Source organism: Apteryx mantelli, chromosome 32, assembly GCF_036417845.1.
Source record: "Apteryx mantelli isolate bAptMan1 chromosome 32, bAptMan1.hap1, whole genome shotgun sequence".
In the NCBI taxonomy this organism is placed as follows: domain Eukaryota; kingdom Metazoa; phylum Chordata; class Aves; order Apterygiformes; family Apterygidae; genus Apteryx; species Apteryx mantelli.
In genome coordinates, this window is record NC_090009.1 from 596094 (window position 1) to 621381 (window position 25288).

Below are 25288 nucleotides of genomic sequence, written 5' to 3' on the forward strand. Positions count from 1 at the left end.
ATGCTGCGATCGGTGCTGCCGAAAATGCCGGCGAAGCGGCTCCGAAGAGGCCTCGGCACCGGGGAGAAAAAGCTCCTGGATGCAGAACGGTGTTTTTTTCCTCGCTTTATAGCGCCGGAAAACCGACGCGACGTGATTTATCACCGCTGAGCTTCTGCCTCCGCAGAGCTCCAGCGCGGGTGGGGGAGGGGGGTGTTCCCTTCGCTCCCTTCTCCTCCCACCCGGATTTCACCCCTCTGCCAGCCTCACCGCGGAGCCCTGCTCCATCCGTGGATGGATCACGGCGCTGGAATTAAGCTCCCGGCACGTCTCTGCTGCTCCCGTCCCTCTGCGATCCTGTGATTTTTTCCCCCTTCCCTGTTTCTATTTACGACGGTCGTCGCTCGCCCTCCCTCACCCCCAAACCGGGCTCGTTTTCTGCATTTAATTCTCCTTTTTTTTTTTCTTCCTTTTATTTACACCTCCATTATCCGTGCCATGGGCAAGCCAAGGATGGCAGTGGCCTGGGAGGAAGACGGAGGGGGGGGGAACGTGAGCAGGTTGGATCTCCTGCTGAGATCCCGGCCCTTCCAGTGCTGCCTCTGACTGGCTCAGAGGGCGACGGCGGCTTTCTGGCAGATCCAGGAGATCATGGAGCCACAGGTCTCCGTCAGGATCCGGTTGCCCTTCAGCGCCCTGCAGCCTTTGCTGGAGCCCAGCGGGAGCCTGCGGGAGCGGGAGAGGATCCGTGTGGCAGCGCCGGAATCCCCCATGGGCAGCAGCACCCCGAAACCCGTCCCTGGGGGCCGCTCCGGGGTGACACACTCACCCGCTCTGATCCAGGCAGGAGCCGCTGAGCCGGATCTGGCTCCGATCCGGGCCGGAGATGTCGATCCAGAAGTATTTAGAGGGTTTCTTTGCGATGTCCTTTACGAATTCCTGCAGCGGGGACAGGGCAGCTGGGAGCCATCCCAGCCCGTGTCCTCGACCGCGTCTGTCCCGGATGAGCCTGGCCACATCCCGCTCCTGGATGGACCCTCGTTCCCCGGGACTGAGCCCCCCCCCAGTGTTCCCCATGCTCCGATGCTGCCCAAGGCGTCCTGGGGTGTTTGGCCACACAAGCGGGCACCAATTCCGGCTTTCTGGGCATCTCCAGCCCCTCGGATGCAGCCCTGGATCTCAGGGGGGTCCATCCCAACGTTCCCAACCGCATCCCCCTCCCTGTTTACCAGCTCGTCGCAGTCCTCTGGCATCAGCAGCTCGGCGTCCTGGGAAGTGCAGTTCTTCCGGCTCTCGTTCCAGGGCCCGATCCCGTCAGCCACCCAGTAGCACTTGCGCCCGCGCCGCGTCCAGCCCGGTGGGCAGAGCCGGCATCCATCACCCTCTATGGATAGACGGACGGAGCAACGGCGAGGGCATGTTAGCCGGAGTTGGGAATGCTGTTTTAGGGGGGGATCCCGTGGTGGCGGGGAGTTACCTGCCGGATCCTGCCCCTGTGGGGGGCACAGGGCCTCCCGGAGGCGCTGGTGGTCACGGGCCACGGCATCCCCGCAATCTGCCGGCGTCACGTCCCTGCAATCCACTGGTGTCACGTCCCTGCATCCATCCGTGCCATTTTCTGGCTTCTCCGACTGCAGGTGGTGAACTGCAAGGGAAGGACGGAGCGGAGGAGAAGGGGGGCAGTGGCAACACCTCCGAGGTCGCCCCTGGCACCAGGATGCGGCCCCTTGGCCCTCCCGGGGGCGACAGCACGCGGGATACGGAGGTGCCGAACCGGACCGGCGGCTTCTTCCACGGAAAAAAAATAGGCCAGGGAGCAATGCAGGCTCCATCTGAGGAGCCGTCAGCTTCCCCATGTCTCGCCCCCCCCAAAAAATCCAAGTTTTCCGGCGGTTTCGCCTCGCCGTCGCCCCCGTTCCGCGAAAAGCTGGTGGGATCCCGCTTCCGAACCCGGCGCCGGCAGGGAAAGCTGGCAAGAGCGACTCACCCCAGGAGCCCAGCGCCAGCACGGCGGCGCCGAGGACGAGGCTGCTGCTCCAGCCGAGCCACAGAGCCGTCCGGTGCCACCGGGGAGAGGCCGATGCTGCGGGGGGAGGAAAAGCCGTTGGGATGAAACGCGGCTCCCATCCCGCGGCGTTTCTTATTTTCTCCGGAAAGGCCGCTCCGGACACGCGCTCGCCGCGGCTCGGAGGCGGACGTCAGCCCCCAACGCCCCGGGGAAGCGGGTGCCCCCGGCACCGAGCGTCCCGACGCCGCCGCCGCGTCGCTCCTCGTCCGCCAGCTCCAGAGCGGGAAGCGAGGCCGGAGGGAATCGGCGACGGAGGCGGGATGAGAGGGGCAAAGAGAGCGACGGCAAAAGCCCGAGGCGGCAGGAGGAGGCGGCAGGAGGAGGCGGCGCCGGCGGCCGCTCGGGCGCTCGCGGTCGCCCGGCCGCAGCTCGGCGAACACGTCCTGCGCCGGGGCCGAGCGCCGGCTTTCTTCAAGCGCGCGGGGGCTCGACGGCACAGGAAGGGGTGGGCTAAGGTGCGGCGTCAGCCTGAGGTACAGCCGCAAAGACAGGCGGACAAAAATAGACCGTCGGCAGCGAGAAGAACAAAAAAAAAAAAAAAGAATCGATTAATTCCGCGTTAGCGCCAGTGGAACGCGGCTTTCCCTCTCGGCCCTTTCTCGGCACGCAAAGGGAAGCGCTTTGGGTGGAAATTGGGAATGAGCGGAAGGAGCCTGCAACCTGTCGACCTTTTCCAGGCGGGAGCGAGAACGGATCCTGCCGCTGCACGCCGGGTTTAAGAGCCGGCCAGGCCCCGAAAACACGGCAGCTCCGGCTTCGGGGAACACGTTCGCTCCGGCTGCCGACGCCACCGCGACGTCTGAACCACCCAGGTGGGAAGGTTGGAAAATCACCCGCAGAGGGGTGGCAAAAATCAAAATCCCACGTGGAAAAACCCAGGGAGGGGGAAAAAAAGGAGACGATCCACTTACCGCCGGGCTGCGGGAGCGAACGCCGTTTCCCGCGGGATTCCTTGGGAACGATGTCCAGGTCGGCGTAAACGATTTGCCCCGCCATGGAGGGAGAGGAGCGGCAGCCTCCGGCTCTCGAGAGCAGCCGGCCGCTCGCTCGCTCGTTCGCTCACCCGGGCGGCGACTCAAGCAGCCGCCGCCCGGACGTCCGGTTCCTGCGAGCGTCGCGCTCCCGCGGCGCAGCTTCGCGCCTCCTCTCCCGCCTACGGGGCCTCGGTGGAGAGGCAGGAGCCGCCGGCGCCGCCGCGCGGGGAGGGAATCGCGCCGGAACGTGCCCAAGGCGCCGGCCGGCCTGGAAACAGGAGGCGTCGCGCGGCTTTCGCTCCATTAAGACCAAAAAAATAAATTGAGATTTTTTTTGGTTGTTTCGCGCTGTTCTGAGCTCGGGTTTGAAGCACGCGGCTACCAAAGAGCCGAGCGGATTCTCTCCGGGATCGAAACTCTTTGGAAAGACGGGTTTCAGTGCAAACAAAGCAGGATCCGTGGGACGCGATCATGGCCCGGGGGATCTGTGCGATGCCCGAGGCGGCAGCGGGGCTTTGGCAGGGACCTTCGCGCCCCCCCCTCCGCCTCGTCGCGTCGCAAACGGGGCCTGAACGGTGAATTTGCCTGTCACCACGAGGAGGAAAAGGAAAAAAAAAGAGAGAAGCTCGAGCCGGCTGCGGTTAACGGTGTTAAAGCAGAACAAAACTGCAGGGAAAAGGGCGACCTCCGACGGCCGCCACGTCCGGCGAGGAAAACGAGGGATTTGCCGCGCTCCAACACCGGGGGACCCTGCGCCGCCCGGGAAAAAACGAAAACCCAAGCGGCTTTCGGGCAGCTCGCAGCGGGGATCGGGGCACCTCGGGGATTCCCGCGCTTGCGTCCCCCCTCCGCCTTCCTCCCGCACCATCCCCGTCCTCAGCTCCTGCCGGCACTGACCTAGGAGGCGGCTCCCGGCGAAGGGACGGACGGACGGACGGCGGAGAGGAGGGATGAATGCGGCCCAGCGGCGTTGCCGAAGCGGAGAGGAAGCGACGGAAGCACTAGGGTAAAGAAAAGGAAAAAAAGGAGGAATTAAAAGCAAACTGTCAGTGGAGAAAACAGGCTCGGTTTGGGCGCGAGGGGGGGAAGAGAGCGAAGCCCGAATTTGCCGAGTGCAGGAGGAGGAGGAGGAGGAAGCCGGCTCGGATGGGAGGAAAGACCCGGAGCCGCTCGCAGGGCAAATCCCAACTCCCCTTCGGCATCGCCCCGGAATAAAACCCCCAAAGCGGCTGCGCGACACGCGCCCGGAGCAGAGTGCAGTTGGAGCTGCCGCCGGCACTTACCTCCCGCTCCGAGCGGCGGTTGCGCTAAATCTGCACTATTTAGGTGAATATCGTTAATTTATTTTCAAGCTGTTTGCACAGATTTACGCTACTTGCGCTAACACGCTGTTATCTGGAATTAGTTGCGGAAGAGAAAGCGCAAACGCACGTTTTAAAGAAACTCTCTGCCGGCGGCTCGCTTCCGTTAGGCGACTGGATTCAGCAACTCCAAACAAAACGCCAGGAGAGATATTAACGGTTTATTTATCAATTTGTAAATAAGGAAAATGAAGTTATGTCTAGTGTAAGGCACAGAACGGCACCCGCGCTCTCTCCTGCGTCCTGTGGTCGGCTGGTGGCTGCAGGAGGCCGCGGAGGCGCCCAAAGACCAGCGCGCACTCGCTTCGGTTCCCAACACCGCGAGCAGCCGCAGCGCCGCTCGCTCCTGCAGCTCTGGGGGAAAAAAAAAAAAAAAAAGACGAGAAGAAAACCCTGCTAACGCAAAGGGAGGCCCCAGGTGCCGTTTCCGCATCGCCGCAGCCGCGATTCCCAGGCGGTGAGAGAGCACCGAGGCCGAGCGGCACCTTACAGAGCACCTGCCCTGAGCGAGCGAGGCCAAAAGGTTTCAGTCCAAGCAGCGCAAGTAGAAAAATATAGTTATTAATGCCTCCAACTTGGAAGTATTTCACCACCTGGAATCCTCCCTGTTTTACAGGGCACCTGGGTGCTTTACAACAGACATCCATGACACCCATGTCCATGGGTGCAAAGCTACTCATCATCCTCATGGACTTTCTGGAGCCTGGAGCGTGCGTGTGGCGGCAGCGCTGCGTCCCCCCTGGCTGGCAGCAATCCTTGAAGCGCGGACGGTGCCTGGCGGGACGGTGCCGGAGCTGCAGTGAGCGATAAGGTTGGAACCTGCCCTTGCCAAGGCTTTGCCAGCACCAATGGGCACTTCATGGCCAGAATCTCCGGACCAAGTGCCAGGAGACCCCAAATCTGTGACTGGTGTGAGGCAAGAGAAGAAGAACGGGTCCTGCTTCACTGAAGAAGTCCAAGAGGAGCCCCTGGACGAAGCGGGCTCCCCCGGCAGAGTCGGGCGTGGGTCTGCTGTGTCGGCAGGCACGAAGAAGAGGGTGCTGATGGGTGAGTCCAAGGTGTGGGGCGCGGAGAGGGGCCGGTGTCCCTCTGGCAGTGTCCCCGCTGGCCTGCTGCCTGCTCTGGCACAGCGGCATCTCCGCTGTGAGCGGCTTTTTGTTCCTCCAGGCGACCTGCGCAGACCCCGTCGATGGCACCCCCCAGCGCTGGCTGTGAGTGTGGCCATAAATGTCGTTCTGTTCATTTGCATTGTTGCAGTGGCAGGTAAGGGAAGGGACGGCTGCATGGTGTTGGCGTGGAGCTGTCCGTGTGCGTACATGGCTGTCCCTGTGCTGATGGCAGGGGAAAGAGAGGGGAGCAGGAAGCCCGGCTGTGGCTCAGGAGCAGGGCTGCAGGTGGGGGCGCCTGGGGGGCTGCGTCGTGGAGGGTGACATCTCACCACCTTCCCGTCCCCTGCAGCAAGCCGGCGTAGCGACCCCCAAACCCCTGGTGCTGCCGTGCTGAGGTGCCGCGACGGCTGGATCGGCTACCACGGGATCTGCTACTACGTCTCGCAGGAGGAGGCGAGCTGGGAGTCGAGCCAGCGCCACTGCTCCTCGCTGGGGGCCTCGCTGGCTGTGCTGAAGCGGGAGTGGGAAGTGGTGAGTGCGCGGGGCGCCGCGGGAGCGGCCGGATCGGGTACGGGGGGCCACGCTGGGGTGGGCCAAGCCGCCAGGGCAGAGGGGCTGGTGGGGACGGAGCCGTGGTTGCTGTCCCCCCAGCGAAGCGGGGCTGCGGCGAGGGAGGGGGAGCCTTAGCGCAGCTGGCATTTTCCTTTGGGAATGTTATGGGTGGGTCGGAATCCCCTTTTCTTGCTGGCAGAGCTGTTCTGTGGGTCCGGGCAGGTGGCAGTGCCCGGCAGGGCAGGGCGGCGAATGCCAGGGGGCCAGCGGAGCCTGGGGCCGGCAGCAGCTTGTGACTGTTTCCCCCTCTTTCCCCCGCAGCCTTTCCTCAGGGAGCTCAAAAGCTCCACCGACTGCTGGCTGGGGCTGCGCAGGCAGGACGGGCGCCTGGTGTGGGTGGACGGCACCGTCTACAACGAAACGTGAGCCCCGGGGCACCATGCCATGAGCCGGGGGGCCGGTGGCAACCCTGTGTGCTGCCTCTGCCTGGGGCTGTCGCTTGCCGCCGGCCCCGCTTCCCTCCCGGCGCTCGAGGGCATCGCGACCAACCTGGCGTCGCCTTTCCTTGCTCCGCAGGTTCCCGGTTCGCGGCCAAGGAGCCTGCGCCTACATGAATGACGCCATTGCCAGTTCCAGCTGCTCCCAGCTCAGGCCTTATATCTGCAGCGTGGCGCTGGCTCCGCTCTGAGCGAGGTGGGAACGCCGCCTTCGGAGCAGGCAGGCTGCCCCAGCACCGCTGTCCTCTGCTACCTGCCTTTTTGTGCCTGCCATGCCGGAGCTGGAGCAGCCCTTAGGGATCAGCACGGAAAGCCCATGAGGACGACGAGTAGCTTTGCACCCGTGGACGTGGGTGTCATGGACTTTTTTCAGTCTTGTAAAACACTCAGGGATTCTGTAAAACAGGGAGGTCTCCGGCTGGCGAAACACTTCCAACACGTTGGAAGCCTTAATATTTTTCTGCTTGCGCTGCTTGGACTGAAACCTTTTGGCCTCGCTCGCTCAGGGCAGGTGCTCGGTAAGGTGCCGCTCGGCCTCGGTGCTCTGTTGCCATCTTCCAAAACTCGATCCCTATGTGGAGGAAGCACCGTGCGGGTGTCCCCTTCTCCCCGCCTGGGAATCACGGCCGTGGCGACGCTGAAACGGGACCCGGGGCCTCCTTTTGTGACAGTATTATTTTTTCCAGAGCTGCTGGAGCGAGCGGCACTGCAGCTGCTCTCAGCGTTGGGAACCGAGGCGAGCGCGCTCCGGTCTTCCAGCGCCTCCGCGGCTTCCTGCAGCCGCTGGCCGACCATGGGAGAGAGCACGGGTGCCGTTCTGTGCCATACACTAAATGTAGCTTCATATTCCATATTTATAAATTCATAAATAAACGGTTAATATTTCTCCTGGCATTTTGTTTGGAGTTGCTGAATCCAGTCGCCTAACAGAAGCGAGCCGCCGGCAGAGAGTTTCTTTAAAACGTGCGTTTGCGCTTTCTCTTCCGCAACTAATTCCAGATAACAGCGTGTTAGCGCAAGTAGCGTAAATCTGTGCAAACAGCTTGAAAATAAATTAACGATATTCACCTAAATAGTGCAGATTTAGCGCAACCGCCGCTCGGAGCGGGAGGTAAGTGCCGGCGGCAGCTCCAACTGCACTCTGCTCCGGGCGTGCGTCGCGCAGCCGCTTTGGGGGTTTTATTCCGGGGCGATGCCGAAGGGGAGTTGGGAGTTGCCCTGCGAGCGGCTCTGGATCTTTCCTCCCATCCGAGCCGGCTTCCTCCTCCTCCTCCTCCTCCTCCTCCTCCTCTGCTCGGCAAATCGGGCTTCGCTCTCTTCCCCCCCTCGCGCCCAAACCGAGCCTGTTTTCTCCACTGACAGTTTGCTTTTAATTCCTCCTTTTTTCCCTTTTCTTTACCCTAGTGCTTCCGTCGCTTCCTCTCTGCTTCGGCAACGCCGCTGGGCCCCGTTCATCCCTCCTCTCCGCCGTCCGTCCGTCCGTCCATCCCTTCGCCGGGAGCTGCCTCCTAGGTCAGTGCCGGCAGGAGCTGAGGACGGGGATGGTGCGGGAGGAAGGTGGAGGGGGGACGCAAGCGCGGGAATCCCCGAGGTGCCCCGATCCCCGCTGCGAGCTGCCCGAAAGCCGCTTGGTTTTTCGTTTTCTCCCGGGCGGCGCAGGGTCCCCCAGCGTTGGAGCGCGGCAAATCCCTCGTTTTCCTCGCCGGACGTGGCGGCCGTCGGAGGTCGCCCTTTTCCCCGCAGTTTTGTTCTGCTTTAACACCGTTAACCGCAGCCAGCTCGAGCTTCTCTCTGTTTTTTTTTTTTCCTTTTCCTCCTCGTGGTGACAGGCAAATTCACCGTTCAGGCCCCGTTTGCGACGCGACGAGGCGGAGGGGGGGCGCGAAGGTCCCTGCCGAAGCCCCGCTGCCACCTCGGGCATCGCACGGATCCCCCGGGCCACGATCGCGTCCCATGGATCCCGCTTCGTTCGCTCCGAAACTCCTGTTCCCAAAGAGTTTTAATCCCGGAGAGAATCCGCTCGGCTCTTTGGTAGCCGCGTGCTTCAAACCCGAGCTCAAAACAGCGTGAAACAACCAAAAAAAAATCTCAATTTATTTTTTTGGTCTTAATGGAGTGAAAGCCACGCGACGCCTCCCGTTTCCAGGCCGGCCGGCGCCTTGGGCGCGTTCCGGGGCGATTCCCTCCCCGTGCGGCGGTGCCGGCGGCTCCTGCCTTTCCGCCGAGGCCCCGTAGGTGGGAGAGGAGGCGCGAAGCTGCGCCGCGGGAGCGCGACGCTCGCAGGAACCGGACGTCCGGGCGGCGGCTGCTCGAGTCGCTGCCCGGGTGAGCGAACGAGCGAGCGAGCGGCCGGCTGCTCTCGAGAGCCGGAGGCTGCCGCTCCTCTCCCTCCATGGCGGGGCAAATCGTTTACGCCGACCTGAACATCGTTCCCAAGGAATCCCGCGGGAAACGGCGTTCGCTCCCGCAGCCCGGCGGTAAGCGGATCGTCTCCTTTTTTTCCCCCCTCCCTGGGTTTTTCCACGTGGGATTTTGATTTTTGCCACCCCCTGTGGGTGATTTTCCAACCTTCCCACCTGGGTGGTTCAGACGTCGTGGTGGCGTCGGCAGCCGGAGCGAACGTGTTCCCCGAAGCCGGAGCTGCCGCGTTTTCAGGGCCTGGCCGGCTCTTAAACCCGGCGTGCGGCGGCAGGATCTGTTCTTGCTCCCGCCTGGAAAAGGTCGACGGGTTGCAGGCTCCTTCCGCTCATTCCCAGTTTCCACCCAAAGCGCTTCCCTTTGCGCGCCGAGAAAGGGCCGAGAGGGAAAGCCACGTTCCACTGGCGCTAACGCGGAATTAATCGATTCTTCTTTGTTTTTTTTTTTTTTGTTCTTCTCGCTGCCGACGGTCTATTTTTGTCCGCCTGTCTTTGCGGCTGTACCTCAGGCTGACGCCGCACCTTAGCCCACCCCTTCCTGTGCCGTCGAGCCCCCGCGCGCTTGAAGAAAGCCGGCGCTCGGCCCCGGCGCAGGACGTGTTCGCCGAGCTGCGGCCGGGCGACCGCGAGCGCCCGAGCGGCCACCGGCGCCGCCTCCTCCTGCCGCCTCCTCCTGCCGCCTCGGGCTTTTGCCGTCGCTCTCTTTGCCCCTCTCATCCCGCCTCCGTCGCCGATTCCCTCTGGCCTCGCTTCCCGCTCTGGAGCTGGCGGACGAGGAGGGACGCGGCGGCGGCCTCGGGACGCTCGGTGACGGGGGCACCTGCTTCCCCGGGGCGTCGGGGGCCGACGTCCGCCTCCGAGCCACAGCGAGCGCGTGTCCGGAGCGGCCTTTCCAGAGAAAATAAGGAAGGCCGCGGGATGGGAGCCGCGTTTCATCCCGACGGCTTTTCCTCCCCCCGCAGCGTCGGCCTCTCCCCGGTGGCACCGGACGGCTCTGTGGCTCGGCTGGAGCAGCAGCCTCGTCCTCGGCGCCGCCGTGCTGGCGCTGGGCTCCTGGGGTGAGTCGCTCTCGCCGGCTTTCCCTGCCGGCGCCGGGTTCGGAAGCGGGATCCCGCCGGCTTTTCGGGGAACAGGGGCGACGGCGAGGCAAAACTGCTGGAAAGCTTGGATTTTTTTGGAGGGGACGAGACACAAGGGCCTGCATTGCTCGCTGGCACGTTTTTTTCCGCGGAAGAAGCCGCCAGTCCGGTTCAGCGCCTCCGTATCCCGCATGCTGTCACCCCCGGGGGGGGCTAAGGGGCCGCATCCTGGTGCCGGGGGCGACCTCGGAGGTGTCGCCGCTGCCTCCCTTCTCCTCCGCTCTGTCCTTCCCTTGCAGTTCACCACCTGCAGACAGAGAAGCCGAGAAACGTCACAGACGGATGCGGGGACGTGACGCTGGCGGATTGCAGGGACGTGACGCCGGCGGATTGCACGGATGCCGTGGCCGACGTCCACCGGCGGCTCCGGGTGGCCCTGTGCCCCCCGCAGGGGCAGGATCCAGCAGGTAACTCCCTGCTGCCGCGGGATCCCCCCCAAAACAGCATTCCCAACTCCGGCTAACGCTCCCTTGCCGTTGTTCCGTCCCTGTGTCCACAGAGGGCGACGGATGCCGGCTCTGCCCGCCGGGCTGGACGCGGCGCGGGCACAAGTGCTACTGGGTGGCCGACGGGATCGGGCCCTGGGACAAGAGCCGGGAGAACTGCACTTCCCAGGACGCCGAGCTGCTGATGCCGAAGGACTGCGATGAGCTGGTAAACGGGGAGGGGGATGCAGTTGGGAACGTTGGGATGGACCCCCCTGAGATCCAGGGCTGCATCCGAGGGGCTGGAGATGCCTGGGAAGCTGGAATTGGCGCCCGCCTGTGTGGCCAAACCCCCCTGGATGCCTTGGCCAGCGTCAGAGCACAGGGAATGCTGGGGGGGCTCAGTCCTGGGGAACGAGGGTCCATCCAGGAGCCGGATGTGGCCGGGCTCATCCGGGACGGATGCGGTTGAGGACACGGGCTGGGATGGCCCCCAGCTGCCCTGTCCCCGCTGCAGGAGTTCGTAAAGGACATCGCAAAGAAACCCTCTAAATACTTCTGGATCGACATCTCCGGCCTGGATCGGAGCCGGATCCTGCTCAGCGGCTCCTGCCTGGATCAGAGTGGGTGAGTGCGTTGCCCTGGAGCAGCCCCCAGGGATGGGTGTCGGGGTGCTGTCACCCACGGGGGATCCCGGCGCTGCCACGCGGATCCTCTCCCGCTCCCGCAGGCTCCCGCCGGGCTCCAGCAAAGGCTGCAGGGCGCTGAAGGACGGCCGGATCCTGGCCGAGAGCTGCGACTCCGCGATCTCCTGGATCTGCCAGAAAGCCGCCGTCGCCATCTGAGCCAGCTGGAAGCAGGCGCCGGAAGGGCCGGGATCTCAGTGGGAAAGGCCAGGATCTCGGCAGGGAGATCCAACCTGTTCAGAGCGCCCCGGCCCTGCTCACATCTCCTCCACCTCCGTCTTCCTCCCGAGCCATCGCTGTCCTTGGCTCACCCACGGCACGGATAACGGAGGTGTAAATAAAAGGGAAAAAAAAAGGGAGAATTAAAAGCGGAAAATGAGCCCGGTTTGGGGGCGAGGGAGGGCGAGCGACGGCTGTCGTAAATAGAAACAGGGAAGGGGGGAAAAATCACCCCTGGAAATGGGATCATGGAGGGATGGGAGCAGCAGAGGCACCAGTGGCAATCCGTCCATGGATGGAGCAGGGCTCCATGGTGAGGCTGGCGGAGGGGTGAAATCCGGGCGGGAGGAGAAGGGAGCGAAGGGAAACCCCCCCCCCCCACGCTGGGGCTCTGCGGAGGCGGAAGCTCAGCGGTGATAAATCGCGTCACGTCGGTTTTCCGGCGCTATAAAGCGAGGAAAAAAACACCGTTCTGCATCCAGGAGCTTTTTCTCCCCGGTGCCGAGGCCTCTTCGGAGCCGCTTTGCCAGCGTTTTCGGCAGTGCCGATCGCAGTGCAGGAAGAAGCTCCCGGAGGAGCAGCTCCGGCTCCGTCCAAGGATGCGCCGGTGGGAAAAAAAGCCGGGAAACATCCAAAACGCGACGTGGCAGGGGAGGAAGAAGGGCGTAAAGAGCGTTGGGAGAGCGGCTCTGGGGCAGATGTCTGAGTTTCGATGGGCGATTTCGGGACGAAGGTGCCGTGGGGCAGCAGCCGCTCGCAGGACGGAGCAGATCCGTGGGTCTTTCCTCTTTTTCCCCCTGATATTCCCGGCTCTTCCTCCTGCGGAAGGTCAGGCATTTTGTGGGGGGAACCGCTGGCAGAAAAGCCCCGAAAGGAGAAGATTCCTCCCAAATCTCCCCTCGATGCAAATCCTCCCCCGAAAGGGAAATCGTTTCATGCGAGTTGTTCTCCACGAGGTGGAGACGCAACGTAAGAGACGCCCGGGCGGCCGTTTCCGCCGGCCGAGTCGATCTGCTGAACTTCGGGCGAGGAACTTCCGTATCGGAGCTGACGAGGAGAAGAAAACCTCGCTGCCGCTTGCTTTAATGTCCCGATAACGAGGGAGAACTTTGCAATTATGAGTAATTCCCGCTTGGTGTCTAGGGTGGAAGATGATCGTCCAACTGCTGGTCAAAAACGACGACCTGGTGGGTTTTACAGCACCTGCTACGTGGTTTTTCTCCATCCTCCGGCTCTTCTGCGTCTGGGATCATCCTTGGAGGAGGCCGGATGAGCTGGTAGCTCCAACCCCGAGCAGGAACCATCCGGGGTCTCGTTGACGTTGTCACCACGCCGATAAAGGTGCCGATGGAGAGACGACAGGTATCGTGTCCGGCGGGTGGCGTCCGGGCGCCGCGCTCGTCCCGTCTCGCCCTCTTCTTGCCCTAAAAACGGGGTCGACTGGCGCCGCCGTGCGTGAGCAGCCCACATTGTCCTCGTCTTCGCCGTCCACCGCCTCGACGTCCTCTCTGCTGCCTAAATGTCCTCCAAACCGTGCCGATTAGCCCCATCCCGCTTCCGCTCCTGGGGATGGGAGGAGAAGGCGCAACCCAGGGCGGGTAGTTTGGGGTGTAAACTCAGTGGTTTGGCTTTGCGGGAGGAAAAACTAACCGTTTTTTGGCTCCGGACCCCGTTTTCCCCACCCCGAGAAGCAGCACGTGGGCGGAGAGCGTCCGGATCGTGCCGCCGGCACGCCGTCCCTCGGCAAATCCCGCGAGCTGCGGAAGAGGGAACAGCTCTGGCGGACGCACGAAGCAGCAGGTATTTCACTAGTTTGGGAAGCACCAGCGTGTTTCCGCTGCCGGGATTGGATCCCGGGGATGGGATCTAAGAGCAGGACCCGTCCCTTTCCTCGGATATTAAGCTCTCTCCGGTGCAACGCACCCGGACAGCGAGTCATCGGCCTCCCGCAGACCCCGGAGGAGCCCGGCGTTGATGGCAGAGGCTTCTTCCCCCTCGATTTTGGGTTTGCTGAGCGTTATTGCTACGTGTTTCGAGCCCATATTTGCTAATCGGTTGTGCTTTTTCCTCTTTTTTTTTTACTGATTCGGCAGGTTTTTGCTCCTTTTTATTTTATTTTATTTGAAAACAAGGCTAAGAGGTTAAAGGGGAAGAGGGGAGAAGGTCGTCTTCATCTCCGTCCTGCTCCTAGTCAGGAGCAAGGAGAAGCGGGATCGAATTTTCTTCGCACTTTCGCCGCAGGTTTCCCGTCGGATTGACCGCGGGATGAAGCGTCTCCAGGCGCAGCCCCGGGGCTGCCGGCAGCGGTGTCTTCCCGGTGCGATCCGCATCCAGATGGCTTCCTCCCGGCAAACCCACCTGAGCTCCACGTGGCAGGTTTCCGAGTCGATCCCTTCGGCTCTCGCCACCCCGCAGCTTTCCAGGTCCGTGTTGCCTGGGATTTTTGAGCCTGCGAGAGGGATGGGAGGGAGAAACCAGCCCCCTAAAATTGCCAAATCCCCCCCAAAACGTCCCGTTTGCTGGAGGGGAGACTTCAAGTGGGAACGAGCATCCGAGCATCCTGAGCGGGGCCGTTTCCCTCCCTCAAATACCCGGAAAAACCCCAGCGGACACCGGGAGGAGGCTCAAAAGCGGCAAGCGCCGGCCGCGACGTCACCCGGCGTTAGGGGAAACCGTCCAACACCGTGTCCCCAGCGGGGCTCTGGGTTTCCGCTCGATCCAAAAGCCACGAAATGATTCTTTACACGATGATTTTATTAGTGTTACGGCTCGAGCTCGGTGCCTCCTCGGTCTCCCGAACTCCTCTTGCCTCCAGCGTCGCAAAGCCAAGCCGGGTTTTTCTCCCAGCACCGTGAGAAAATGTCATAAAGTTCACATGCAAAATAGGGGAGAAAAAATAGAAAAATACCTTCCTAGCAGCTCCGAAACCGTCAGAGGGGGCCCGAAATGAGCCGCTGAAGCTCTGAGCTTTCAGAATCCTCCCTCCGCCGCGGAGCTATTTAGTCAGCCAAAAAAAAAAACCCCTTTTCTTTCTTTTTTTCCACACTCGTGGCTCACGTCGGGTCTCCGACAGCCGGAAAATTTGGAGTTCGGCGCCCCCGATCCGCGAGCGAGGAGCGCCGGGCGCTTGCAGCCGCCTTTCCCCCTCGCTCGGGGGTCTCTGGGCAGCCGGCGGGCTCGTTTTCGAGGGCTTAAAGCCGCCAAAAAGCTGTTTTTCGGGGGCGTGGGCGTGATAGGAACTTGCCTATCAGTTAGGCAAACCGAAAGCAGCTGAATTACGAGCGCGCGACTGGGAAGTCGTTGGCCTCTGGCTGCTCCCTGAAGGCAGAAGGTAAGTGCGAAGGGGGAGAAAAAGCAGGGTCTTAACATCAAAAATTATATATATATTTAGCGGCACCGGCCGGGTCGCTGCTGGTCCAGGCGGAGCCTTTTCCCTGGGGTGCTCAGGGACAAGTTTGGGAGCAAACGGGGGGTTTTGCCTCCCCTTTTCCCCCCTCTTCCCACGTCTAAATACTGAGTTTGGCTCATTAAATTAAGCAAAGCTTAAGTGCCCGGTCGGAGGCACCTCTGTGTGGCGGGGGGATGCCCCAAAAACGCGTTTCCCGGACTGCGCATTGGAAGCAGTTTGCCCCGAATCCGGGACGCGCCGTCTCTTGCCTCTCGCTGCGTTTCTCAGCCGTGTTTTTCTGGGGAGAGGGATAAAGCCTGAATATGGGCTTTTTCTGTCCGATCTCTTGTGTCGGGGTTGTGAAAAACAGGAGGTGGGGGGGGCACCCTCATCCCGACTCTCTTTTTTCCTTGTTTCTGCCTCAATTCCTCTTTATTGTGTTTTATTGCATTGCATTTGCAACCGGCGCGAGACCCCGCTCCCCCTTCTCGTTTGCGCAGCGGGAACCCAAAATCAGCCCTAAAACTACATCCAAGCGCAAGCTAGAACCGTCCCCGAACGCTCACAGTTTTGTTGTTTTCTTTCCCAAATACCCTGCAAATTCCCCACGCGGGGAAGAAACGGAAAAGCAGAACTAGCTGGGCAGCAGCCTGCTTTATTCCCGAACAAAAAGAAAATCCCCAACTTGGGTTATCGACTGGTTTCATTTCTCGCCAGGGTTCAGACTTTACACCCGCGGCAGGAATTTATTGCTGTAACAAGTCCTGGAGCCGATCCAAGCGATTCCCGCCGGGCAGCTCCGCGGATTTTGCTGATTTCTGCCGAAGCGCGGGGGAGCCGCTCGCCCGGGGCAGAGGCGCTTGGAGCCGTTTGCTGTTTTTTTGGCAGAAAGGGTTGTTTTTCGCCCCCCTCTTCGCGAGGGCAGGTTGGGTTGCAAAAAAAAAAACCCGCGGCTTTTATCTTTCGCAAACACGCAGCCGTGCAGGAAACGGAGGCAAATTCGTGTTTGCTCAGAGCGGCAGCTGGGTTTCTGCTTTCCCTCCTCCCCTCGTTGTTGTTTTTTAAATTTGGCTTCCTGCTCGGTTTCGGGCCGGTCGCCTCCCCCCACGCGCGTGGCGGGAATTGAAGACTTTTGCAAGAGCGTCGCTTAAACAAAAAAAAAAGGAAAAAAAAAGGTGATTCCTCCTGCTCCCGAGTCGCTTGCAGGCTTTGCGGCTGAAAAAGAGCTTGGGAGGGGGGAAAAAAAACAAAAAAAAACGCTAGAACAAGCCCCAAAACAGAGCAACCCCCCCCCCCGGATACGCTCCCTGGTCCCGTCCGCCCTAGGAGCGCGCAAAGGGTTTTCGTGTCGTGGCCAGAAAAAGGACCGAAATGTTTCTTTTTCTCCCCGATACTGGCTCGCAAGCCGTGAACTCCGCTTCAGGAGTTTCTGCTCGTCAGCCGGGTTGAAGAAACCACGTGAAATCCCGCTGCGGAGCGATGATCTTTTTCTAGCTGAGCCCTTATTGTGTAAAAACCCGGCCTGTTCCCCAGAATCGCAGGGTTCCTGCAAGTAACGAGGAATTGAGACTTCTCCTTTTTCACTTCACAGACTTCTAACGGAATTTCTTATTTTTTTATTTTATTTTTTTTCCCCTCCTTTAGGCTTTGCAGCGATGTTCTCCTAAATCTCCAGCCCGGATGCTTCTCCACCGACGATGGGAAAAGGTCACCAAGACACAAAGTCTCTGGAACAAGAAGTTTTGCACTGCCTGAAAGATGTGGAGACACAGAGCCCACGGGGTAAACGCGGTGAAAAATCGATGTTTAGGGGAAAGGATGGGAAGAGCGTCTTGCTCCGCTTTGGGGCAAGGTCTTCCCGCGGGATGGGGCGCGGGCGTCCAGGTTTTCCTGCCAATTTGATCCATCGCGTCCGCTTGGGGCTGCCCTAAATGTTATGATATGGCTGCCTCCGCAAGGCGAAGAGCCCACGTCCGTCTCCAGGCGCTCAAAGGCGTGGAGATGCCTTCAAAAACCGAGGTCTTGGGCTGTCCCACCCTTGCAGGCAACGCTTGGGAGCAATTCCCCCTGTTCCCAGCCCCAACGAGATGAGAAGGGGCGGTTGATCCCGCAAAAAAAAGGCCCCGAGTAAAGGTTTGCAAGTAGGGGGAGTCCCCATCCCAGCTGTAGGGTTCATGAAGGACATCAGGGAAGGAGCAAGCGGTGGGAGAAAGGTCTTAAGCCTACGACCGTCCTTGCTCTCTCCTCGGGCAGAATCAACATCCAGCAAGACGGGAGGGAAACGCTCCTGCTCGCGGCGTGTTTTGGTCTTCGTGCTCGCCCCGTCGATGCTGCTCCTTGTCATCCTGCTGTTGAGCCTGATGGGTGAGTCCTACCAGGAAGGAACCGGAAACGCCTCTCCTTTTTGAGGCAGCTTCCTGGGATTTTCCCAGCACTCGGGAACCGGATGGGAGAGCCAAGTCCTGTCCCGCCCAGCCCTCTTCCAACCGGCGTTAACGCTGGCTCCTGGTTTGATTCACTTTTGCAAGGCCGTTGTCCTCCTCGGCGTGTCCCCAACCTCCCCCCAAAGCTGGGAAAAACTCCCCTTTTCCTGCTCGTCCCCTTTTTTGGGGCTGCCGGGAAGGGTCTCACCGAGCTTTCTCTTTTCCAGTATTGCAGGTGAAAGCCCCCTCGCCTCCCCCCGGCTTCTCCCACGTGTGTCCCGACGCCTGGCTGGGTTTCCGAGGGAAATGCTATTATTTCTCCAGCAACGAGAGCGACTGGGAGTCCAGCCGGGCGAGCTGCGAGTCCATGGGCGCCTCGCTGGCTTCCGTCAACAACCCGGACGAGCTGGTGAGACCTTGGGCTTGATCCGCCTCCGCTCTGAGCCCGGGCTGGATGAAACGAGGGTGCTGGGTTGGGCCGAAAGCCCCTTTTGGCCCAAATCTTGCCCCCGCCCCAAAACACGGCGTCTCTTTGCTTTTATAGGTCTTCATAAAGCGCTATAAGGGTCCGGCCAACCACTGGTTTGGGCTGCGGAAGGCAGACGACGAGAGCTGGAGGTGGACTGACGGCACCGCTTTCAACAACTGGTCAGTCCCTCCGTCCGTCTGTCTGTCTGTCTGTCTGTCCGGGTTGGGCGGCTCCGGGATGAGGGATGGGGGGGGGACACCTCGTGCTGGTCTCCATCTCTTCCCCAACCCCTCCAAGCTCAACCAGCCCCTGGTTTTCCTTGGGATGTTTGGGTGGACCAAGAAGAGCAGCCGAGGATGCTGCAGCCCAAACCCCCTGTGAGATGCCTTCAGCTGAACGCGGCCCCCTTTTCAGCCCCTCCTGAACCCCACCTTTTTGCCCCCGTCTCCCTCCTGAGCGCGTCTGCCTTGCAGGTTCGAGGTGAGAGGAGGGGGACCGTGCGCCTACCTCAACGAGGAGAGGGTCAGCTCCTCCCTGTGCCACACCAAGAAGAACTGGCTCTGCAGCAGACCCGACGACTACGTCCTCTGGAGAGCGAAAACGTACCCCTGAGGAAAGACCCGGATTTCTGCAATCTTGGCAAGACTTAAGAAGGCCAAAGCAGGGTTTTTCGTTGGGTTTCGTTGGGTTTCGTTGGGTTTCGTTGGGTTTCGTTGGGTTTCGTTGGGTTTCGTTGGGTTTCGTTGGGTTTCGTTGGGTTTCGTTTTGTCACGGTCCCGCTTCTAAGCCCTGCTCCACGATCTCTCTTTGCTGGATGAAGGAGAACTACGGGATGATTTTCCCACCAATAAAACCCCAAATCTGGGCTGGACCCCTCTTTACCGCCGGTGTTTCCGCGGTCGGTGTTCAGCAGACCTCCTGCCCGGAGTCGCGCCGTTCCCTCCTATCCCTTCCTACGTGGAGAAGACTGATTCCGACGGCGCTCGCTTTTATAAGCGACGTTTGCCCGCGAGACGGTTGGGGGTGAAACGACTGAATTTCAATCAACGGGAGGGTCTTGACCCTTAAAAATGGTGGTGGGGGGGGACAAAATTGGGACGGACGCCGGTGTCTCTCCGCGTGTAAATTCCGAAACAGCTAAAGCTGGTTTATATTCCGGTTTTATCCAATTTTGGCTCCCCAAGCTTTGTACGGGCGACGAGCGCTTGCAGCGATGCTCCATTTTGTTAAATAAACAGAGCGGGACCAGATTTGGGGGCTTTTTATTGCTTTTGGAGCGCTAGCGACGCGGCTCCCGGGACAGAGGTGCCTCCCGGTTTTCCAGCTGTCGCCTTCCACCTCGGAGACGAGACGCAGCAAATATTGTCTTGGCAGGTACGGAAAACGCAATTTTTTTTTCCCCCCCAACCTCGAAATTCCTTGCGGAGCCGTTACGGACCCCGAATCTTCGTGGCCGGATTTTCGGGAGAGGCGCGTGTCAGCCGGTGGCGTTGCATTTCTCCCGGTTTTCCGGCGTCGCTGTGGCGAGCTGGAACGGTTTCTTCTGGCAAACCCACCGGTGTTCGCCGTCGCAGATGTCGTTCTCCAGCACCCCCTGCTTCATCGTGCCGCATCCGTTCTCTGACGCCCGCAGGGAACGCAACCTGCGGAACCAGAGCGGTTCGGGCCCCTCGGAGCGGAGCCCACGGCTCCCCGGAAGTCGGGGTTTCTCCCGCCCTCTTCCATCCCGCGTTTGACGGAGGAAGAGCCTCGTTTCCGCAGCCGGGCTCGCCTCCTCGGGCTAAAAAATGGGTTTAAAACCTGGGAATTGGTTGCTGCCTCATCTCCTTCCTGCTCCCAAGAGCCAGGAAGGTCCACGCGCCTCTTCCTAGGGCTTCTCTTCCCTCCTAAAGCTTTGGCAGAAGGTCTGTGAGATGGTCACACAGACGTGAAAAATCTCGGAGAGGTGGGTTGGGACGTGCTCCAGGTGCAACACGGAGCAAAGCCGCTTTTACGCTCCGGAAAAAAAAAAAAACACGTTATTGCGGAGCTACTCACACTTCCGCGCTGGGGGTCGAGTTGTCCACCCACTTCCATTGCTTCTCGGACGCCCTTAAGCCGATCCACACGGGTTTGCTCTCGTTTAAAATCTCCTTGGTGGTCTCCTGGGAAAAGAGAGGCGCCGGTGGCGTCGGCGAGGAAGGTCGGCGAGCCCCGGAGGGGCTGCAATTAGCCTGGCTTAAATCCAGAGCCCGGTGTCTCCATCGGAGCTCGGCATCTCTCCATCCTTCGAGATCGAAGGAGAGAAAAGGAAGGTGATCCACCAGGAAGGATCTTTCTGGAGAAGCCTCCTCGACCTCCGCGCGGTGGGAAGCCCCCCCGTTCGCTCCGCGCTTTACCAGTTCCTTCCCGTCCTGGAGCACCAGCAGCTGGGACCCTTCTCCTTCGCAGTGCTCTTTGCCTTCCGTCCAGGTGCCCAATTTCTTGGAAAACCAGTAGCACCGGCATCGGCGCAGCAGCCAGGCGTCGGGGCAGAGCTGGCAGCCGGGGCAGCCTGGAAGAGGAGAAAGGATCCGTGAGAAACGCCGGAGGAGCGGATGAGGCTCGTCTTCTCCGACACGAGAAACGGGACAGACCTCCCCCCGCCCCGCCCCGGGGGCTGCGCTCTTCCCGGCTTCACGCCGGAAAGGCTTTTCCACCGCCGGAGAAGAACCGTGGTGGGGCAACCACCAAGCCAAGCAGCGGCTGGTTGGGATGGAGGACGAGTCGGGAAGAACCTTCTTCATCCCGTTGGCCTCCAGACTGGAGACGGTCAGCAAAAGCAGCGCGACCTCTTGGCTATTAAAAAAAATAGCTATTTCCCAGCGCCCGTCTTGGCTGAATAAAGCCCAAATAGCCACAAAACGGTCCCGGCCGGGCACGTCCCAGCAGAACCCGGTGGGATGAGGTTACCTGAGGGCTTCTCCTGCCCGGACTTGCAGAAATACTTCACCAGGGAAGCGCGCCAGCAGCTCTCCGTGTCGTTCCTTCCCCGGGGCTCGCCGCCAGGCCGGGAAGCGCTCGGCGGCGCTTTCCCGAGAGGACCCTGGAAAACTTGGAGGCACGGCCCGGGTTAGAGACTCTTTTTGGGGAGAAAACCGTGAAAGCCAGGTGGGGACAGGTTGGGTTTGGTGAATATTTGCACCACCCTCCTTTTTCCAGCAGATGTTGCTCCAGGTTAATTAAACCAAATGCCAAACCAACGTGATTTTTGGGGAGCCAGGTGCATCCTCCGTCGCGTTTGACAGCTATAGGGAGAATCCAGGTTGCTTTTAGAGGGGATGGACTCATCCCATCCGAAGGGAGATGAATCCTCCCGCATCGGAGCAGGTCTCCAAACGCCAGAGCCTGCAGCGGAGCAACGTGAACTCCAAGGAGGGGGGAAAGAGAGGTGCGGAGGGATGGGACGGATCGCATCGGACCGTTCGCTTGTCGGGTTTTAAATGCAATTTAGAGCTGGCTACTCACCCTGCACGCTGAGCGCCGCCACCAGCGCCAGCAGGATGAAGTGCCCCAGGCAGCCGACTCTCAGAAGGACCCGGTGCCACCGCGGGCACAAGGCTGGAGCTGCAAGAGGCCGTGTTTGCTTTAAAGAAAACCACGTTTTTGCACGGGAAAGTTGCAAAAAAAAAAAACCCCCCAACTTCTGGGTCAAGTCGGAGCAGAAGTTTACATCTGCTTTGCTTCCTCCGAAAAAAAAAAAAATCACCGCCTTGTGCGCTCTTCCACCCCCGAAACTCTGCGATTTCCCTGCTCCTTTCCCAGGCTCGGCAGCGGCACGTCGCACCCGGAGCTTCTCGGTGCCGAGCAAGAGACCGCGACGGCGAGAGGGTTTTGGGGTCTTTTTGCTCTTGTTTTGAGGTTGGATTCACCGCTTGGGTCTAGGGATTTGCATCGAGCTGGGTATTTAAGCGAGGAAATCGCCCAAAGGTCCTTTTGCATCGCCCAAAGGTCCTTTTGCATCGCCCAAAGGACCTTTTGCATCACCTAAAAGTCCTTTTGCATCGCCCAAAGGTCCTTTTGCATCTCCCAAAGGTCCTTTTGCATCGCCCAAAGGTCCTTTTGCATCGCCCAAAGGTCCTTTTGCATCTCCCAAAGCTCCTTTTGCATCGCCCAAAGGTCCTTTTGCATCTCCCAAAGCTCCTTTTGCATCGCCCAAAGGTCCTTTTGCATCGCCCAAAGGTCCCTCTGCATCTCCTAAAGCTCCTTTTGCATCTCCTAAAGGTCCTTCTGCATCCCCCAAAGGTCCTTTTGCAGGCAGGGCTGGTCCCCTCAAGGGCAAACGGTAGAAGCAGCATCAGCTGCTCCACGATGAGGGTTTTGCAGCTCTTTTTCCGTAAAGGAAGTGAATTTAGCCAAATTTAGGGCAGGGGAACCCGCTCCTGGTAGCGCTGAAAGCCAGCAGGACTTGGGTATCTGCTCAGCTTGTCCCCACCAGCATCCCAAGGGGGTTTTTCCACCCTCGGAGAAGCAGCTTTGCTATTTTCCCCCCCCCCACCTCCAACAGAAGCGAGGCCACAGCGACGGAGGGGGGACGCAAGCACCCCAAAAAAAAGCCCCAAAAAACCAGCCCTTACCGCGCTGCCTCCCCGCGGGAGCGAAGCCGCCTCCGGAGAGCGTCAGGTCGGCGTAAACCACGTCGCCGGCCATGGCCCGGAGTGAAGCGGCCTCGGCCGCGCCGTCGCCTTCGCGCTGACCTACTTGCGGGCCGCATCCGGCCTCAGGAAATCGCATGTGCTGGGCCACCGGGTTGCTTTTTTTTTTCAATCATCGCGGGTTTTTTTCTTCTTTTTTTCGGTTGTTTTTGTCGCTCCTTCCAGCTTTCCCTCGTCGGCGAAGGGCCGGCGGAGCGGGTGGACGTCCTCCGACGCAAGGTGCGGAAACGCCTCTGGGCTACGCGGCGCCGCGCTGAGCAGCCAGAAAAGCAACAACACAGTGGAAAAAAACATTAAAAAAAAAAAATATATATATATATATATAAGAACATAAATAGAGGTGTTGGGGGTCGGGTTCCGCATCGCCGTGGCCGGAGGGAGGCGGCGAAGAAGGCAGGAATAGGGCGATATATAGAGTTTCGCCGACCCGCGGCTCGGGCATCCGTTGCCGCCAAGGTGAAGGTTGGAAGAGGCCAGTTTTGGGTTGATTTTTTTGGCTTTTTCCCTTCCGTTCGAGCCGCTTTTTTTGCAAGATTCGGCCTCTGTTTTAGCCCCCCTCCCCCGGCAAGGCGTTTTTTGCGGGGCGCGAAGGGGTGTCCGGTCCCGAAAGCGGCCAGAAGTGAGGTGTTTTTTTTTTTTTTTCCCTACTCGCTTTCTGCAAACCGCTCGCAATTTATTTATTTATGACTTTTTGACCGTGCCGGAGCTCGACCCGACGCCGGCGTCCTCCCAAGCCCCCGGCGCTTTTGCACGGTCCCGACCTGCCCTTTTCCCCCTCCTCCTCCACCGGCTTCGGGATGCGCGGAGCGAGCGGCCGTCCCCAGCGGCGAGCGACGGAGCAGTGCGGAGGAAACCCGTGGGAAAAGTGCCTTTTTTTTTTTTTTTTAAACTTATTTTCTTATTTTTTAATTTTTTTTCCAGCCTCGCTCGCTTCGTGGAAAGTTTTGGGGGGTTTTCTTTTTTTTCGTGCAGGTTTTTTTTTTTTTTTTTCCTCGGAGCGGCCGCTCGCAAACCGCGGCCGCTTGGTCTCCATCCTGTCCGCCGCGAAACGAAACCACCCGGCTCAACGGACGCGGGGGGAGGAAACCCGGGGGGGGGATTCGGATACGAGGTGGGAAGGCGGCGGTAGAGACAAAAGGACGAAAGAAAAAAAACAGGATTTTTTTGGGTTAAAAACCCCTAGCTGGAGAGCACGGTTGCAAGGGGAACGCGGCGGCGTTGGTTTGAAATTCCACCTTCTCGGAGCGGTGGGAAAAAAAACAACCAAAAAAAAAAAGGGGACTTTTGCATAGATCCGGGTGAAGACGGCGTCGAGGCTCGGCCCAACCTTGCAAGGAGCCGGGAGGAGAAAAGCGTTTCGGCCGGTGCGAAAGCAGATCGGGGCTTTTGGGGGCATCTTCAACCCATTTTTTTTTCCCTTCCGGCTGCAGAATCGGCTGCTGCCGCCCGGAATATTTGCGTTTTGTGGCCTTTCCTCCGACCCCGCAAGCAGCAGCAAGAACTCGCTCAGGGCCTGGACATCCGCCACCGACCACGTTTCCATGACAACACAACTGCCGCTTTATGGAGAATTTTTGCCCAATCCGGCCCGGAAATAAGAGCGTTTAGTTCTGGCAAAGCATCGCAGCTCTTCGCCGCCCGATTTGCTAATCGAGCGTTGCACCGATTCTCCCGTTTCCCGGAGTCCGGCATGAATTTCCCGTGCTCCAAGGTCGGCGTGGGAGTGTTGGGAGCCTTGAACGTCCTGCTGATGGTGGCCGTGGCCGTGTTGGGCGCCTGGCGTGAGCGTCCGGGACGGTTCCCGTCTTAAACGCTCTCGGGTCGCGCAGAGCGAGGGCTTATTTCTTAAGCGCGGTCGCTCGTGTCCCCAAACCGCCGTATATTTTGGGGCAAATCTCTAAGCCCACGTTGATGTTTTCTTCCTCGGATAATTCCCGTGGAGGTTCCCGGCCTGTAAACTTAAATACGCGGGAGAAACTATGCTTAATTCTGTTTTAAACGGCGATTGGGTGTGTTATCGCACAGATGCCGCCGTGCAGTTTTCCGAGGCTCCGCTCGGGAGGACCAGGCGGGAGCATCCGGGAACGCGACGCTGGAGGAGCTGCTGCAGCACCTGCGGCGACGTCTGTGCGCGCCGGAGCCCGGCGCCGTGGCAGGTAACGTCTCCTGCCCCCGCCGTTTTCCACCTCGTGGCCCAACGGGAAGGGAAGAGCGGATAAACGGGAAGCGATTAGGTTATTTCACCTGGATTCGGGAGAAACGCTACGGGAAAAAACGCAACGCGCGGCAGGATGAGCGCTTCCCCGCCAACGTCCGCGAGGACGAGGATGGCGGCGCGAAATCCCCCGAATTCGGGGAAAAAATACCGCGTCGCCTCGTTTTTTCCGGCCGAAACGCTCGGCTTTGTCCGCTCATCCCTTTCCAGCGGGCTCCAGGTGCCGGCTGCGTCCGCGGGGCTGGCTGCCCTTCGGCGACCGGTGTTACTGGGTGTCCGAAGAGGTCAAGCGCTGGCGCGACGGCTGCGGCGACTGCGAAACGAAGAGGTCGCGCCTGCTCGTGCTCCAGGATCGGGAGGAAATGGTAAAACGAGGGGGGGGGGGGGGGAAAACGGGAGGCGCCGCGGTTTTTCCCCCACCCCTCTTCCCGTTTAAGGCAGGGAGACGCATCGGTATTTACGCCAAAGTTTTATTGCTCCCTTCCGAAGGAAAGAAACCGAGGAGAATCAGTGCAAAAAAATAACGTGAGTAGCGGTACCTCGAGTAGTGGTTATCCGTGGGCATCTCCGGCTCCACACACGCGCGGAAGTTTGCAGGGAATTCCCATCGCTCCGAACCTTACGGGAAAGCTTGGCGGGTTGCTCGGAGGGCGATTTGGGCAGGGAAAAAAAGAAAAAACACCAGGAAATTAAT

General features: G+C 60.2%; 5 protein-coding genes across 6 annotated transcripts in view; 3 read left to right on the top strand and 2 right to left on the bottom strand.

Moving 5' to 3' along the window:
* LOC136994740 (C-type lectin domain family 2 member D-like) overlaps positions 1-7425 on the top strand; it is a 29417-nt gene extending 21992 nt beyond the window's left edge. Inside the window, exons 3-5 of the mRNA XM_067313860.1 lie at positions 5841-6022; positions 6365-6465; positions 6620-7425. Coding sequence (XP_067169961.1) covers positions 5841-6022; positions 6365-6465; positions 6620-6731 — 395 coding nt within the window. The 3' untranslated portion in view covers positions 6732-7425. The remainder of the gene's footprint in view (positions 1-5840; positions 6023-6364; positions 6466-6619) is intronic.
* The window catches only part of LOC106496593 (uncharacterized), a 66450-nt gene that overhangs the window by 28596 nt on the left and 12566 nt on the right, over positions 1-25288 (top strand). Inside the window, exons 2-10 of the mRNA XM_067313635.1 lie at positions 16459-16596; positions 17068-17178; positions 17465-17646; positions 17782-17885; positions 18180-18315; positions 22545-22598; positions 23869-24160; positions 24419-24712; positions 24805-24959. Of these exons, the coding sequence (XP_067169736.1) occupies positions 16512-16596; positions 17068-17178; positions 17465-17646; positions 17782-17885; positions 18180-18315; positions 22545-22598; positions 23869-24160; positions 24419-24712; positions 24805-24959 (1413 nt within the window). The 5' untranslated portion in view covers positions 16459-16511. The remainder of the gene's footprint in view (positions 1-16458; positions 16597-17067; positions 17179-17464; positions 17647-17781; positions 17886-18179; positions 18316-22544; positions 22599-23868; positions 24161-24418; positions 24713-24804; positions 24960-25288) is intronic.
* Positions 468-1927, bottom strand: LOC136994726 (uncharacterized). Its single transcript, XM_067313813.1, has 3 exons — positions 1209-1927; positions 809-918; positions 468-705 (listed from the first exon to the last, which is right to left on the bottom strand). Exons 1-3 carry the CDS (start codon positions 1833-1835, stop codon positions 591-593), a joined length of 852 nt encoding a protein of 283 aa, XP_067169914.1. The 5' UTR covers positions 1836-1927; the 3' UTR covers positions 468-590.
* On the top strand, positions 10583-11800 carry LOC136994751 (killer cell lectin-like receptor subfamily B member 1B allele C). The gene is made up of 3 exons (XM_067313884.1): positions 10583-10750; positions 11039-11148; positions 11252-11800. The coding sequence occupies exons 1-3, from the start codon at positions 10727-10729 to the stop codon at positions 11364-11366; spliced, it is 249 nt and encodes an 82-aa protein (XP_067169985.1). The 5' UTR covers positions 10583-10726; the 3' UTR covers positions 11367-11800.
* LOC106489066 (killer cell lectin-like receptor subfamily B member 1B allele A) lies at positions 18952-25245 on the bottom strand. 2 transcript variants are annotated; one of them, XM_067313837.1, is made up of 5 exons: positions 22302-22482; positions 21193-21291; positions 20085-20239; positions 19744-19972; positions 18952-19349 (listed from the first exon to the last, which is right to left on the bottom strand). In XM_067313837.1, the coding sequence occupies exons 1-5, from the start codon at positions 22436-22438 to the stop codon at positions 19184-19186; spliced, it is 786 nt and encodes a 261-aa protein (XP_067169938.1). In that variant the 5' UTR covers positions 22439-22482; the 3' UTR covers positions 18952-19183. The 2 variants fall into 2 exon arrangements, with proteins under 2 accessions (XP_067169938.1, XP_067169939.1); XM_067313838.1 differs by lacking the exons at positions 21193-21291; positions 22302-22482 and adding an exon at positions 25134-25245.